Genomic DNA, 16,588 nt, shown 5'->3' on the forward strand with positions numbered 1-16,588 from the left:
TATTCTTGCAACGGGAATACGATTTTTCTTTAAAAATAATTTGCAAAGGGTAACCCGGCGTTGCTCGGGACAAGGAGTGAGCATTGACAATGGTGAATGTTATTTCTATTTCATGTTGAGACCCCTTCGGTGCGGGTGAGCATTATAATAATATAAATATATTGGCTGTATTTAATATATTTATATACGTATTATTACTAGTATGAGACTTCCTGTTCCACGGACGCATGGGGGATGATAATGAATGGGTGATGTGATGTTTGTTTCGAAATGTATTGATGTTTGTACACCCATCCACTATAGAAAAAAGATGTTGTCTTAAGTAATCAAGAAGAAATTTTAACAAAGATATAAGTTTAAATTAGTTATAGAATGTCACTATTTGGCTTTATTGAAGAGATTTAATTCTCATAAGTGTCCATTTGAATTGCAGCAATCCCAGACAAATCAACTCATTAATACAATCTTCTCTTCCTTTCTCATTTTTAATGGTAGAGTGTAGAATATATAATTTGACTAGGCAGAAAAAACGGAGGAGGAAGATTCAAAAATTTATTTTTGAATATATAAGAATACTTAGACAAATATAAAATTGTGATATAAAATTCAAATAACAAAGCAACATTAATGCATGAAAAAATTTGTCTAGATAAGAAGTCCATCTTTTATCTTATCAAAAAATTGTCAACTCGAAATTCGGGAAGGAAACTGCAAAAACATTTTTTCTACTAATTTTGCAAAAAAAGTAGAAAATAGCACTTATTGAAATTATAAAGATGAACAGAAACCTACGAATTCAATATGTCTATTTTTTTTTTTTGTGGTGTGAAAAGTTTCCAAACTTGACGTGTAGATGGCAGCTAAAGTGGGAAATGCTAGATTGTAACATCTATCTAGTATTTGCAGTCAGTGACTCACGAAAGTATCAACCTTTTTGGGCATGCAGTTATAATGTAATAGTCATTTCAGTGAGTGGATGGGAGTGTTTTTGTAAAAATGTACAAAATCGAGGTTCGAAGCCACTCATAAACTATTTATTTTTGAAAGTGTAGCCTTTAAATAGATTCAAACAAACGCAGACATATAAAGCCCTGTTGTGTTAAAATTTGAGGGGTCTAAATCAATCCAACTCGGAGTAATTGAGCACGGGCGTACACAAAGCGTGGGCTGGAAGTGCTGTAGCCCCTCCCTAAAGTACCAAAATTTCCCAAACAATTGAATTCTTCAAAAAATTTGCAAATATTTCATTTTTTTTTTAAATTACTTTCTCAAAATTTTCTCAAAAATTTAATTTTCTGTAAATAGTTATAGATTTTAAAATTTTTTAAATATTCATCTTCCGTTTTTTCTGCCTTAGCAAAATTTTATGTTCAAACACTTTACTATAAAAAAATGAGAAAGGAAGGGAAAATTGCATTAACCAGTTGATTTGTCTGGGATTGCAACAATTCAAATGGACACTTATGAGAATTCAATCTGTTCAATAAAGCCAAATAGTGGCATTGTATAGCTAATTTAAACTTATATCTTTCCAAAAAAAATTAGATATTTTTGTAAACTACTGTGGACTTATGAAATTTTATTCAAAAAATTTCATTTTGTGAGAATAGATGTTTTAATTTTTTTTTCAAAAAATAAAGTATTCAAATTTTTATTCCAATAAAAATTAAAATATTTGAAATTAAATTTAATGTGAACAACTGTAGATTTTTGAAAAAAGAATTCCAAAAAATTAAATATTTGAAATTAAATTTTTAAAATTTTTTTCAAGAAAAACAAAATTATAATACATATATATTCCTGCGGACGCCCCTGTTGAGCCCAATACAAAAAGGCTCTCGTGAACAATTATGTCTTGTATCTTTGTTAGGTCGGAAACTTTTTATACAACCCTCGTATGTAGATTGTACTTTGCCTACAAGCAAAGTGTTGTTGTTTTTTTGTTTGTTTTCTTTTTCACCCTTCTTACAGCCTCCCCCTTCTCAATATAACTAGTTCAGAATATTTATTTTTCCCTCCCTACTGAGAATTCAATGTAAGTATGCATGTAAATTTAGGTTAGTGTCCCTATTGAGGATACTGAGCTCCACTTAACAATACCTGGATAAAAAGACACAGTTTATTGGATCATTATTCTTAGTATTTTTATTAGAATAGTAAAACTGTCAAATCATTCAAGATATATATTTTTTCAAATCTATATAATTTTAAAAGATTTTTTTTTTTACAATAATCAATAAATCTATTGTGTAAAATCTGCCTTTTATTTGTTTGATTGAATGTGGGGAAGAGTTATGTTTTTTTTTTTTTTTGTAGTTAGTAGAGGGTAGTATACAGAGTGTTATTATGTTAAAATATGTCCAGTTATACAAAATAGTACAATAAAGAATCTGAGAGACTGATTTTTTTTAGAGTCACCATCGCCATCTTATCTTAGAATAGGTATGTTCCATTAGTTGCTGTCATATTTGCATACCATGTTGCATTTCCTAGAATGATTTTTTTAAAATAATAATGCAATTTCTAGTTAAGAAATACTCTTTAATGCGCAGTCATTTTTTCAATTCCTTTTTTTTTGACAAACTATAGTTCCGAAATTATTGAGACAGAGTTTGAAGGGAAAGAAGAAGAGTTAGCCACAAAATTTCAACAGCATCCATTTTCTCATGGAGTTTTTGGTGATAAAAAACATTCCATTGTTATTGAAAGACTAAATAGATAATGCTTAAATTTGCACATGTTTCTCCATTCGTCCCTGAACATGGAGACTTACAATTTTTTGATCGCACTTTTTGATAAGCTACAAACTGGACAAAACAGAGTCTGATATCCACACGGACCTCACTATTGTATACCCTGATGCCTGTCCTAGTCGTGAACCCATCTTTTTGTGGGCTAGTAAGATCCGGGATGGTACTTTTAAGCTCGAGAAAGGGGTTTCATCAGGACGTCCCCGGGAGACACGGACACCCAAGTCAAGGACCTCGTACAGAACAAACGTGGATTGAGCGTTTGAGAGATATCAGCCAAGCTTCCCCGCCACTCATAGTGATTTTTAGAACCTTGACTGATGATATCCGCTTCAAAAACCTCCTCAGCGTGTGGATACCCCATTCTCTCTCTCAGGCCAACAAAGATGAGCGTCTGAAGTACTGTAGGTCTCTGATTAAGCTCTTCCAGGACCAGGGGAGCAGTTTTTGAAGTACCACCTGTTTTTACAGGAGAAGTCCTGGTTTTTCTGGGACAGGAGCGAGCGGAGGGATGAAGTTAGAGAAGAAGAACTCTCCAGGCAGTTGTAGGATTTGGAAAACCATTGCTAGGATGTTATACGAGGCCGAGGACAAAATATAGGACATGATTGAGTACTTTTTTAAAGTTTTTGAATATAATTTCTTGTCTTATTGGGATAGTCTCAATCATTTCGGAACAATCTTATATTTGAATAGAAATGAAAGGAAAGAGGTAATTGAATTAAAACAATCGTGCAATTAATTACTTAAGCAATTAAAGTGGTATTTGTCCTCGCTAATCAATATATTTTATGTCATCAGAATAATTATATATCTATAGAAATTTATTTTTATTTTCTAAAGACATACATTTTAAAAAGATTTTAATTCAATTGTATCTTTCTTTCACTTCATAACTATTCGACTCATAGAAAAATAGAAAACATTGCACTTAGTTGGTTAAAAAAAAAGGTAAAAAAGAGTGCGCATTCTATGGCCTGGTACACATTTATATTAACTTATTATAACTTACCACTGGCCGGACCCGAAGATGAATTTACACCTAAGGAGTAGAGAAATGAAGATATTATTATTAATTAAGTTAATCAGTTGGAAATTAATATACGTATGTTGTGTTGTGTTGAGCAATAGATTATTAAATTAGATTACTCAATATTATTCTGGAGTTGGTTCAATTTTACCATCACTCAGCAGGGACGTCCGTAGGATTATAAATATATATATTTTTTTTAATTCAAGGGTGCTTGGTTTTTGTATTTTTTTTTTTTTTTTGAAAAAACAAACAAAAAATCCATAACTATTCACAAAACGAAATCATTAAAAGCTATGGAAAAAATTGAAAAATCTACAGCTATTGCCTAAAAATTTCAAATATTAAATTTTTTGGAAAAAAAATATTCAAAAATCCATATATATTGACAGAAAATTCAATTTCTCGGAATAAAATTTTTGGAAAGCAAATTCAAAATTGAAATTTCAAATATTAAATCTTTTGACAAACAATTACAAAAATCATTAGCTGCTAAAAAAATTGATTTTTTTCGAAAAACTTTCAAAAATTAAATTTCAAAAAATAAATTTTTTGGAAAAAATTTAAATGTACATAGCTGTTCACAAAAAATAAAATTTATAAAAGAATTTTAACTATTAAATTTTTTCGAAAAAATTTTAAAAAAAACAACAGCTATTGACAAAAATTTTAAAATTGAAATATTAAATATTGTCGAAATAATTTCAAAAATCTATAGTCATTCAGAAAAAAAAAAATTTAAAAAATAAAATTTAATATTACATATATTTCCAAAAATTAACTTTCTTTTTCTTCTTTTTTTCCCCAAACTTAACTCTAAGTCTACGAAAATACAGTCCAGACTAAGTATTTGGTATCATAATCTAAGCAAGTCCAAGCATATTTTATTTGATATACTATTGTTTCTCAAACTTTTTAACCCGAGAAACATCAGTGAAACAACTAGAGTTGTCGAAAAAGAGAGATTCCTCCCCTATAAGAAATTCACCCTCTTCAAAAATGTCAAAAACAATATGGTAACCATGTCAATATAAAATATAGAAAGCTATAGACAGATTCATAAAAAGTTTAATAATTCAGTTTGTTTGTTTTCCAAACAAATGAAAATATAATGCAGATTAACAACTGACAATATTTAAGAGGGATCAGAGCTCGCCTGGAATCCCTCTTTTTCTACAACTCTAAAGATAATCTCGCCCAAACGCCAGCTTTCTTCTAATAGTTTTTTGTTCAAATTGACATAGATATCATTAACATAATTTTTGGGTGCACAGTTAGAGAAACATTGTCTTAAACTATGAATCTGAAATACAGGTATACACTATGTAGATATTTAAATTGTTTTAAAAATGTTCAATTGGTAGTGGGCTTGCATGGTTATTAATACTTTTCTTTTCTTGTCTAACTTATCGACAACAACCGATCTCTCAATACAACAGTGGTCAACACAACACTTTTAAATGAATATTTAAAGATAGTTACTGGATGGTGCGTAGTAATTTTTCAAGTAGTACGTCGCATTTCCTAGAATAATAAATAGATTAGTTCAAGACTAGATAGTTCAATTGGAGTGGAGAGGGAGGGTTATAGGGTATGGTGTACAACAAGTCATATTTCATCTTTGTATCTCGAAATTAGGGACAGTGTGCGTGGAAATTGAAATTCAATTACTACAACCTCTTCATAATAAGGATATAACTTCCGACAATGAACACTTTGAAGAATCTTGGAATTAGATGAAAAGGTTTCATTAAGTGGAGGAAATTGCGAGTTTGTCTCTTATGAAGTATCAGGTGAGAGGGACACAGAGTCGATCCGTGGAGTAATAGATGAGCCAGGACAAATTCACATGTCATGATTATCATTATTTAAGGCACTTTGACTTTTTATTGTAACTTTCATGCCATTATAGTTACAAGCTCAGAACCTTTCACATTTATTTGGATTTTTTCCCCATTCATATATATATCCTTTTCAATCAAAAAGGTGCTTACATAATAGTCAGACTCGAAAGTTTATATTATTTTATCTCCCCTTTCGACTATTGGCCTTACAATCTTTGACATCAAAATTACTGGATTGGAATCGACGAAAACAAAATTGCACGTGATTGGCTGTTAGAGTATCAAAACCATAAATATCCTTCATATTTTCAGCCGCCTGGCTTGCGTTTTACCCTTCATCAAAGAAAATATATAAAAATTGCATATTTTCTATTTGCTGGTGTCCATCTTTGACGGTCGCTCAAACAATACTGAGTCAAACTATCAAAAAAATGTCCCAGAAGTTTTTTTTCTAACACTGTTTAGCGTTAACCGATCGTACTGACAAAACGCAAGAAAAAGTATGGATTTCTTTTTGAGGCACCTAGTATATAATTCGTATCACTTCGTGAAGCAAAGCAATTTCCTAAATTATTAAAACGTTGCGATGATTGAATATCAATTTTCAGGTCATACATTTATGACGTTCAGTTGACGGGAGGGGGTCACGTAATAGAGATATTTTAGTATGAGGATGAGGGAGCCCCCAAAAAAAAAAAAAAAAAATGAAGGAATTTTTGTTTTATATTACGGGTTAAAAAAGGATCTTTTTTCTAAAAAAAGTCATTCTGCAGAAAATATTTTTATTTTACGCCCAGGATCAGTGGACTTTCCCAGATAACCACTATATTTTATTTACAAATATATACAGGGGGATCTAAAAATGAAGGACATACGATCAGGGAAGGGAAAATCGTAAATTGTACCTTTTTTTTTACGTCATAAATGTAAAACACCTTACGTTGTCTCCAATTTCTTTCAAACTGTACAGATTACCCTAATTACAAATACTCACCTGCAGTTGCATTAGCTCCAGAACTGTTAAGTTTTGCTCCATAATACCAATAACTTGAATTTGACATCCCTTCTGAAAAAAAAAATATATATTTAAGACACATTTAAATCCTTGTTTATTTTTTTGGAAGAATCTTTCCCCTACCGTTTTTTAACTTATAGCTGGTCCAAATCCAAAAAAGTATGTCCATAAGTTTTTCAGTTGGTATTTTTGTGTCCTCTGCTAAAGGCTGTAATCCACTACTCTCTATTTTGGAAAGCAAATATGAAGACTCCATTAAAATGATTAATTATAATTACCATCATATTTATCTTCCAGAGCTTTTAATACTCCTCCTGCTTGAGTTTTTTGAATTAGAAAAAGAAGAGTGAGGGGAAGGATAGCCAGAGGTGCAAACTTAAGAAAACTTAACATGGTGTATATAAATAGAATCAATCAAACTCAACAGAGAATTCAAATGACTATTTCCAGACGTAATACATTTATTTTATAGATGTCGTTTAATTTTTGTTTGTTTATTTTTGAGAAGGTAAAGATAAATATTTGACAATAATATTTATAAACTTTAGAATAACAAAGGATTATGTCATATATAATACTAGCAGAGTATGCCTGCGTTAAAAAGCTGAATAGAGGGGATTAGAAACAAATGTATGAAAGTAAATTCAAAGAAACAGAGAGGGGGATGTAGAAAGAGACAGAGAGAGAAGAATAGAGGGGAGAGACGGAAAGAGATATAGAAAGAGAGTAGGGAAAAGAAGTTTTATTCGGTCACAAAATTGTTATTATGCATAATATTTAAAAGAGCCCCAAAAAAAATTTTTTTTTTCCCTATTTTGATACAAATTACTCAAAAAATATAAGTATTTGTTGGCAAATGATACAGTTCAAATATCCACTGTTATATTAACCATAAATGCATAATATGGAAGTCGTTTGAAAAGTCCATGCAAAGTCCAAGAGATGGCACTACTGGTGCGTATCGAGGTTATTTTGAGTTCGTAGCATCTCTTGGAGGAACACTCGCGAACTTTCAGCCAGATCAGTCTATTTATTTTTGTTTGGCATTCATTTGAATCGAGGAAATTGAGTGATTTAAAAAAAAATGGACGAAAAAGAATTTAATGAGTTTATTAGACATTACTGTATGAAAGGCTAAACGCCTCAGAAGACTAGAAAGAAGCTTGATAAACATTATGTGACTCTGCAACTTCGATTAGAACAGTTTATAAGTGGTTTCAAAACCATCATATGGGCACAATTGACGTTGAATGTTCTGGACGCCACTTGAGGTTATTACTTCAGAAATCATTGATAAAATCCATTATATGGTAATAGAGGACAGAAGAGTGAAGGTGCGTGAGATTGCTAATACTATGATCATCTCGAGAGGGAGCCCTATTTCCATTAATTTTGTTACCACAACTCCTGAGGTTTGAGCTGGTGCATTGTCGTGATGGAAAATGACTTTTTTTGTGGGTCAATCGTGGGCGTTTTTCTTGCAGCTCAGTTTTCAAACGATCCAATAACGATGAATAATATGCACCTGTAATAGTTTTATCCTTTTGCAAATAGTCGATGAGGATTATATAAGACAGTCACCATAATCTTTCCGGATGATTCCTCGATTCAAACGAATGCCAAACAGAAATATACAAACCTATCTGGCTTAAAGTTTGTGTGTGTTCTTCCAAGAGGTGCGCCTAACTAAATATAATCTCGATACGCGCCAGTAGTTATCAAAATGAAATAACAGTATCAATGTATGTATAATTATTAATTGAAATGACCAATGTTATAATCGAATAATGCATTTTAAGACGAAGAAATTGCAATGTGATAATACGTATACAGACATCGCTACATGTAAACAACATGTATACAATACTTGGGCCATAACCAGGGGCGTTGCTAGCTTTATCATTTGGGGGTGGAGGGGGTTAGCCCCAATAATTATCACCACTGTCATATAATTTTTTATATAAATAGTTTTATTTTATATATATATATATATAATAGTGTTGGAGGGCTGTAAAGGAGACAATAGCAACAAAAAATGAAGATAGAAGAAATAGACAAAGAGAGGGATGTAGAAAGAGACACAGAGAGAGAGAGAGAGAGAAGATAAGAGGGAAGAGGATGAGAGACAAAGAGAAGTTGGTTTACTACCAAATGATATTTTACCTTTTTAAGTTTAAATATCAGAAGATATCTGATAAGTTTATTTTTGGAGAAAATGTTGCAAGATACAGTAAAAGTAATAACGTGCATCTCGTTGTTATTTGAACTCAGTGTATCAACGCTCAAATCAATAATAAGGGATGTGAATTCTAAAAAAATACAGTTTATACCATAATAAGCATTCCATAGTTAGGAAGATGGCAGGGATATTTCTAGCTTTCATCATTCGAAGGATGATTAACTCCAAAAATTATCAACACCGTTATATAATTACTTAAATAAAATAAAATAGGTCAATTTTATATATATACTCAGGGGCGTCCGCATGATTATATTTGAGGGGAGGGGTGGAATTTTTTTGAAATTTTTTTTTTATAAAATTACAATTTTTTGGAAAAAAATTTCAAAAATACACAGCTATTCACAAAAAATTCAAAAAACCCATAAGTATTTACAACATATTTAAATTTTTTGGAAATTAAATTTCAAAAAATCTATAGGTATTCTCAAAAAATTAATTTTTTTGTAAAAAAATTTCAAAAATCCAGAGTTGTTCACAAAAATTAAATTTTTGAAAATATTGTTAAAATTAAATTTCATATATAATTTTTTTTGAGAAATTTGGATTTTTAAACTTTTCTGAGAAAAATTTCAAAAATTCATTGCTATTCACAAAAAATTAAATTTTTGTACAAAAATTCAAAAACCCATAGATATTGCGAACATATTTATTTTTTTTGCAAAAAAAATTCAAAAAATCTATAAGTATTCTCAAAAAATTAAATTTTTCATAAAACAATTTCAAAAATGTAGAGCTGTTAACAAAATATGAATTTTTTTGAAAATATTGTTTAAATTAAGTTTCATATATGATATTTTTGAAAAAATTTGAAATATTAAAATTTTCCTTGAAAAATTTCAAAAATGTATTGCTATTCGCTAACAATTAAATTTTTTGAAAAAAAAATTTCAAATATTATATCTTCTAATAAGAATCAAAAATTTCTTAATTTGTGTGGCTACAGCCCTTCCCGTATGAACGCCCCTGATAAAAGCAAAGGTAGCTGGAATTATAGGACGGAATAGAGGGCAATAAAAACAAAGAATAAAGATAGAGAAAAAAAAGAGATAGAGAGAGGGATGTAGAAAGATACAGAAGGAGAAGAGAAGAGTAAAGAAACAAAGAGAGGGGGGAGAGAGATATTGAAAGAGAGATGGAAAAGGAGGCTTTATTTCCGTCAAACTCAGCCTTTAATGACCTTGGAGCCCCAAAAAATATCATGGGAACATGTGTAGTAATTTTATACGTCTACTAGCTAAAGTTCAGACAGATCTGTTCCAACATTTTGGATTTCATATGTGATAAAACCAAAAATAGACCTATAAATATATATCAGACATAAATATTAGTAAAAATATTTATTTTTACAAATTTTCTTTAGGGTTTGTGATACCCATGTGATGCCTTGAAACTTGATGAGTTAAAAATAGCATATTTAATTATGCTCTTCAAGAGGTCCTGTACCTTTTTAAGTGAATGATCTGTTTATATCAAGAAAATGATATCATAATCCTTTTAAATATATCAAGGGACGATTTGAGAGGGAAGACATATTTATGGAAAAAAATTATGTAGAGGAAAAAAACAGTTTAGGGAGTAAAAAGGAAAAATGGTTAGTATATGATCTATTATTTTTTTTCTTTTGTCCTCATTATTCAATATGTTTTCATGGTGTTAGCTTCTACATCTCAAAGAAGAATTCTCGCCTTTCTTTGATATTCCTATAAGTCGAAAAGAGAGAGATATTTTTTTTTTTTAAATGTTCCTTTAATTAATTAGATAGAACTGCACTGATTAAGTATAAATAAACATTATCGTATTACATTTAATCCATCAAACTAAGGAATCTTTTGGTGAAATCCATATCCATAGTCTATACTTCTTTCTCTTGGAATCACCTGGGCACGAACGTACACACAGTAAATTCAAGAGAATAACTTCTCTCGATCACGTTGTCCATGAGCTACTGATATTCCATCTAGGGATTTTCCTGTAGCATCAAGCGTGTATAGCTAAGACTCCATAAGGTAGAGCTCTTGAGACTAAAGTAGTCCTGGCTCATCAGTCATTAGGTCATATTAATTTTTACTCCAAAGCTGTAATTATTTTTTCATCAATGAGGAGAGAACATTTATCATCTAGGTATGTATTGAGTAACTAAGTCTGAGTGTGCTCTTGATAAGAGGTGAGCAACACTGAAGAGTTCTTGGGTAGCTATTTTCCATATTTTTAAGGCAAAATTTGTCTGTTACCTAATACGTAATCTTGTGTCAGTCCGTATTTATTCAATCCAGTCCGTTCCATTCTTCAAATCGGTCCTTCAGACTATTAGTACTATTACATTGGACTTATTAGTATAAATTGATTAGGTTGCGATTCTGTAACGGAGCCATATTTGCTGAGACGAAATAAAAGGATTTTTCAAAAGGGTTTTTGAATCGATGTTGGACCAAACTGATTTCAAATGGTTTTCCTTCATTTTTTTCTAGGGAGCTCATACCTCTTACTTAGACCCTTGTTTCATAAAAGGAATAGGTAAATTAATTTATAAATGAGTTCCTCAATTGATTTTCTGTCTATTGTGGTACCTAGAATCCTTAAAAAGGTACAAACTATTAATTGTATACCTATGTAATTAATAACATTTAATACTTATTATCCATTATCAAATATAAAACTTCATCTAAACGTAAAGAGCGTTTTAATTAAAGACAACTACATCTTGTTGGACTCAGAGTAGAATTGGGGATCGACATCGGAGTAATACTAGTAAATGGCATTGTTTATAACCCTTTTTCCTTCCTCTCTTACCACAGCCGATTGTAGCGGAGCTAATGAAACGTCATGAAAATTATCCTTTCTCTTCTCCAAAACATTTTTCAAATTGTCAGGCTTACCTCGTTAATTTTGGGTTTCTTATTATTTAACATACCCATTCTACAATTAATTTTCATCATTAATAATTTTATCTAAGAAATAATAATGTAGACGTATTAATGAAATATTGCAGGTGTCTGCATATACATCGCACGTGTATATGGTGCTAAATAATGTAAATCAAATATAAAAAAATCATTTAGAAATAATAATTAATGAAATATTGCAGGTGTGTGCATAAAAAAATATCACTATTTCTGAAAGGCCTACAGAGTCTGTCATCCAAACACCAAGGCCCTCAAATCCAATGTCATTCAGCACTGGGACGCCATGACAAAGGCCTACATCCACAATGGGTGCAAGGCCTTCCGTGGCCCCCCTGGAAGGCATCATTGCTGCCAAGGGGCTAAATCGATGATTAGGATAATCAAAACATCACATTTGTTATTTTTATTTTATTGACATACCCTATTACAACTGTTTGCTGAAATACACCTTGATAAAGTTCTAGATTGAAAGTGTAAATACTTTTCCACCGCACCCGGTGTAACAAGATCAATATTTCCGTTTTTTTCGTTATTGATCTATTATATATATCATAACTCATGTGCATTTTTAGTATATGTTAAGATTTGAATTAAAAGTAAAGGCTGGTATTGTAAAATGACTTTCTTTGTTTTATATTAGTAAGATTTATGGTACTCATCAGTAGAGATGGGTTTTTTGTAAGAGTGCGAGGAAAAGCAGGCGTATGTTTGTCATGCGAGGTTTAATGACCGGATAGGAATGAGTATAACACAAACATGACCCTCCTCTCATAATTTATTAGCGCCTACAAACTTCTTCATCTCAAAAAAACTGTATCCGTCCATCAATTTATATATTTATTTCAATCATAAATAGAAAAATGTTACATCTTCATTAGGTTTAAAAAAATTTATATTAATTGGAAAGGTCATTTATGGCCCAAAACGTGGAAGACAATTTGAAGATAAAAAAAAATTCTATTATTTATGAGTGACTACATACTTCTTCATCTCATAAAAACGGATTCCGTGAATCAACTTCAGTTTTTATGAGATGAAGAAGTATTCAGTGGCTCATAAATAATAGGACTATTTTTTTATTTTCAAATTGTCAACTGGAAGGGGTGATTTTTGCCCCAAACTGCCACAAAATCTGCAGTTCATTACATCCTCTATTGATTAGCGACTACAAACTGTTTCATCTCATAAAAACTGATTCTGTATATCAATTTTTATATTTTTTTCACTAATGAGTAGAAAAATGTTTAAGCTTTCTTAAGTTTAAAAAAAGTTATCTATTAATTAGAAGGGTCATTTTTGACCCAAAACGTCGAAACCAGTTCGGAGGTCATTTTAAGCGATTAAATGAAGCTGTTTATTGCAACTTTTTCTTGAATTTTTGTAATGCCAATATAGTTTAAACCGTCTAGAACATTATTAAGGTAAATGTTTTGTAATGTCTTAAAGAAAAAAGTCATCAAATTGATAAAATAAATCTTCTTCCTTTATTCAGGCTTGTAAGAGTTCCACTATTTTGGCGTTAGGTTAAATTTTTCTTTTATCGTTCACACATTATTTTTGTTCCGTTCTGCGTTTGGTTCCCCGTTCAGGCTTGTACAGTAGAGTGTGTCTTACGAAACCAATTTTTACTAATCCAAAGTCCGTTTCCACCATGAGTTGAAATTTAGTATGGGAAAGAATGTCCTGCAATACTTTTTTCCTGCAGCAAAAATTCGAAGGGCTACTTCCGGTTAGTTCTAAAATGTCTCCAAAAATGATGTTACATGCACAATAATTTTTTTTGTAATGTAATACGAGTGTAAAAAACATTTTTTATTTTATAAAAAAATCGCTCTGTTAATTAAAAAACGAGGTGTTTCACTACACTTGTGGACCTTATCAAAGAAATATAGTGTAGAGTAATATAAAGCGCGTTGCAATTCTTCGTCCTTCGTTTACTTATTTTCAACAAATAATAGTAAACTAAACTATGTACAATACACATATAAGAAAATTTATAATACAAGTTATATTCTTATTCTAAGCTTTTAAAAAATAAAAAAAACATATAAGATAATATTATTTTTGATGTGTATAAACATATCGAAAAAGGATTGCAAGAGTAACATTGATAATTAGTTATCACTATCTAAAGCTATAAAATCTGACTTTTGAAAGTTATTTGATATTTTTGATCCTGAATGATGATGAATTGTTAATAATCTATTATGTCTAGTTCTTTCATCCGGGGTTATTTTAGCTTCTTTATTAGTTGATGCGACACATCTTTCCACATTTTGTGAATGGCACGGGATGTCTAGTAAATCTAAAAGTTCTCCTTCAATGCACTTCAGAAATTCTTTTTTTTTAATATCAAAAGTTAAAGGAGGTTCCGTTAAAAAACTATTTGGAATCGATGATAAATCAACTAGCTCCCAATAACTTTTTGCATTGAAGTTTAAGTAATCAGTTGGGAGAATATATTGCCTAACTGATCCAGTTTTTCTTTTTTCTCTGTCTTTCATGGTTATATTGACTGATGTTCTTCTGGTATTATTGTCAGAGTCAAATAAAGCGCCTAAAAGTATAAAAGTATAGCTTCTGGGTGTGCAGAGAATGAGTTAACTTTGAATGAAATTTGTAACTACATCTCGTTCCTCTTTTGTAAGATGCTGACGTCCTTGATGCAATGCAAAGAAATAGTGCTGAGAAGCATAAAAAAATGATTCTTGATGATTCTTTTTAATGTTTACGAATGTTGGTCCATAAATATTAAGAATGATCACTACCATTCTTTTAAGTTCTTTTCATGGATTTCTGGTTTGGATATAGAGTCTCAGAAGAGTGGATGCTGTAGTAATCCATCTGGCATTGTGGACAGTTCCTGGATGTTTTTTTAGGAAAGGCTTTGTGATTGAATGTGGTCAATTTTGAATATATGTACAAATTTCTAAAAAGTACTTTTGATCCCTACAGAGTTTGTTTTTAAAAATGTCATCGACGTTTGGAACGCATCCTTTGATGGTTTTATATTTCATTGGATCCGTTAGGCAAGAAATGTTTGATATAAGCATTCCTAATTCTCCTCTAAATGTGTTGGGTCCTGTTGATCTTCCATGATAAAATTCAAATAATTTTTTGAAGGGTAATTCATTAAAACGGAGCATGGAAATAGTCCATTGTAAAGGAGTGTCTAATTTTTGCTCAAGAAGCCTAATGATGCCACTTTTGTGCCCTGTATTTACTGTAGTTCCATCGCATCCAATGGCTCTGATATAATGAAGACTTCCAGATTCAGAAATTGAAGAAAATAATTATCTTCCAATGTGTTCTGCTTTTCCAGAAATAGGAGGGAAATGGCTGATATATTTACCTTCTGGTTCTACAATTACTGGGATATGCTCCTCAAATATTTCAGGTCTTTCAGACCCAGGCAAGGTTTTTGTTAGATCTTCGCGACCATCAAACTTGATGCAAATGAATTCTTTGTTTTCTTCAGCAATTTGATTAATATTATTTAGATATTTCTTTGCTTGTCTAACCACTTTCGATGTTGAAAGTAGATTTTGGGGGAGTAGCTAGCTTCAGATCTTTTAATAATGCATTTCCATATGCTGCAACAGAACGAACTGAAAGACCATACCTAATAAGAATTTCGCTAGATTCTTGGAGTTCGATATTGTTTCTTTGTACTGCTAGTTGGCATACTTGATTATTTGGCGTATCATTATAATCCAAATTGCTTATATAATCACCAAAAATGTAATTTTGTCGTTTAGATTCTTCTTTTTCTTTGTCCATAGTAGTTATTCTTTCTTTTCCTCTCCCTATTCGTATTGCCATTTCATTTTTTCTTTTTTTGCCTTCGAACAAATTTCGTATAATTATCTCCATAGGACTGACTTGCTGCCTTGTCAATGGATGAAGTTTCTTAAAAAAGTTTGGATCTAAGTAGAAATGAAATTCATTCTGTGGTATTTTTTTTTGAAGGAGTCACATGTGCAATTTTTTACTTTAAAATAACTAATTTTCTTATTCTTATAGCAAGAACATAAAGCAATATCAAAAAGATCTGACATCTTCTTCAAAAACTCACCAACAAGTTCATCACTAGATCAGTTTTGTATATTCATCTTCTTTACTTGGTCCTTGATGAGAACGAAGAATTTGTCAATTTTTTGCTTGAGGTACTTGATGTCGTAGGAAGGGATGCTAGCCATCTTCCAAATACTTTTAACATTCATTGACATTGTTTCGACGATTTGAAGATGTTCTTTTCTTGAAAGTCTTACTCCATTGGGATGTTTATTTTTCAGGTAGAGGTAATATCTAATTAAGTCTAGCTAACTTGGCAGAGCATTCACGGGGTTATCGCGGGGACTTCCAAATAAAAAATGCTCCTGAGTGCTCCGTGTTCCTAAAGCCATGATAAGTGCAAATAAATAATAGTTGTTTGTAGTTCGATAACTTATAGAATGAAGAAATCGATTTTATAAAATAAAGGATATAATCATAACTACCCAATGCGTAGTTATGTTCTTTGTTCTTCGAAGTACTCAGTAATTACTAATGACAGTGGCAAGACTAAACAACCCTACGGGCAATACTGTTACTTTCTTTAAAAGTAAAATTGCAATGATTTTATATGCAATAAACATTTTACACCAATGCCCATTTCGGGTGCCTAAGAAACGCAAATTCTGTTATTTCTTGACCAATGTCAACGTCTCAACTACAAACTCAATTTGATATTTGTTAAAAAAGCCTATTGTTTCTAAATTTTCACAAATCAAACTCCCAAATACCAAACTTTGTCTTATTTATA

The 16,588-nt window shown here is 31.1% G+C and overlaps 1 protein-coding gene across 2 annotated transcripts; it reads right to left on the reverse strand.

Moving 5' to 3' along the window:
* Nucleotides 1-2,118: 2,118 nt before the first annotated feature.
* Nucleotides 2,119-7,078, reverse strand: LOC121128533 (uncharacterized). Of its 2 annotated transcripts, none has more exons than XM_040724119.2 (6): nucleotides 6,918-7,078; nucleotides 6,763-6,864; nucleotides 6,619-6,687; nucleotides 5,263-5,304; nucleotides 3,763-3,792; nucleotides 2,119-2,489 (listed from the first exon to the last, which is right to left on the reverse strand). In XM_040724119.2, exons 1-6 carry the CDS (start codon nucleotides 7,030-7,032, stop codon nucleotides 2,434-2,436), a joined length of 414 nt encoding a protein of 137 aa, XP_040580053.1. In that variant the 5' UTR covers nucleotides 7,033-7,078; the 3' UTR covers nucleotides 2,119-2,433. The 2 variants fall into 2 exon arrangements, with proteins under 2 accessions (XP_040580053.1, XP_040580052.1); XM_040724118.2 differs by having other exon boundaries at nucleotides 6,619-6,690.
* Nucleotides 7,079-16,588: the final 9,510 nt, after the last annotated feature.

The sequence above is a fragment of the Lepeophtheirus salmonis genome, chromosome 13, assembly GCF_016086655.4.
Source record: "Lepeophtheirus salmonis chromosome 13, UVic_Lsal_1.4, whole genome shotgun sequence".
Lineage (NCBI taxonomy): Eukaryota > Metazoa > Arthropoda > Copepoda > Siphonostomatoida > Caligidae > Lepeophtheirus > Lepeophtheirus salmonis.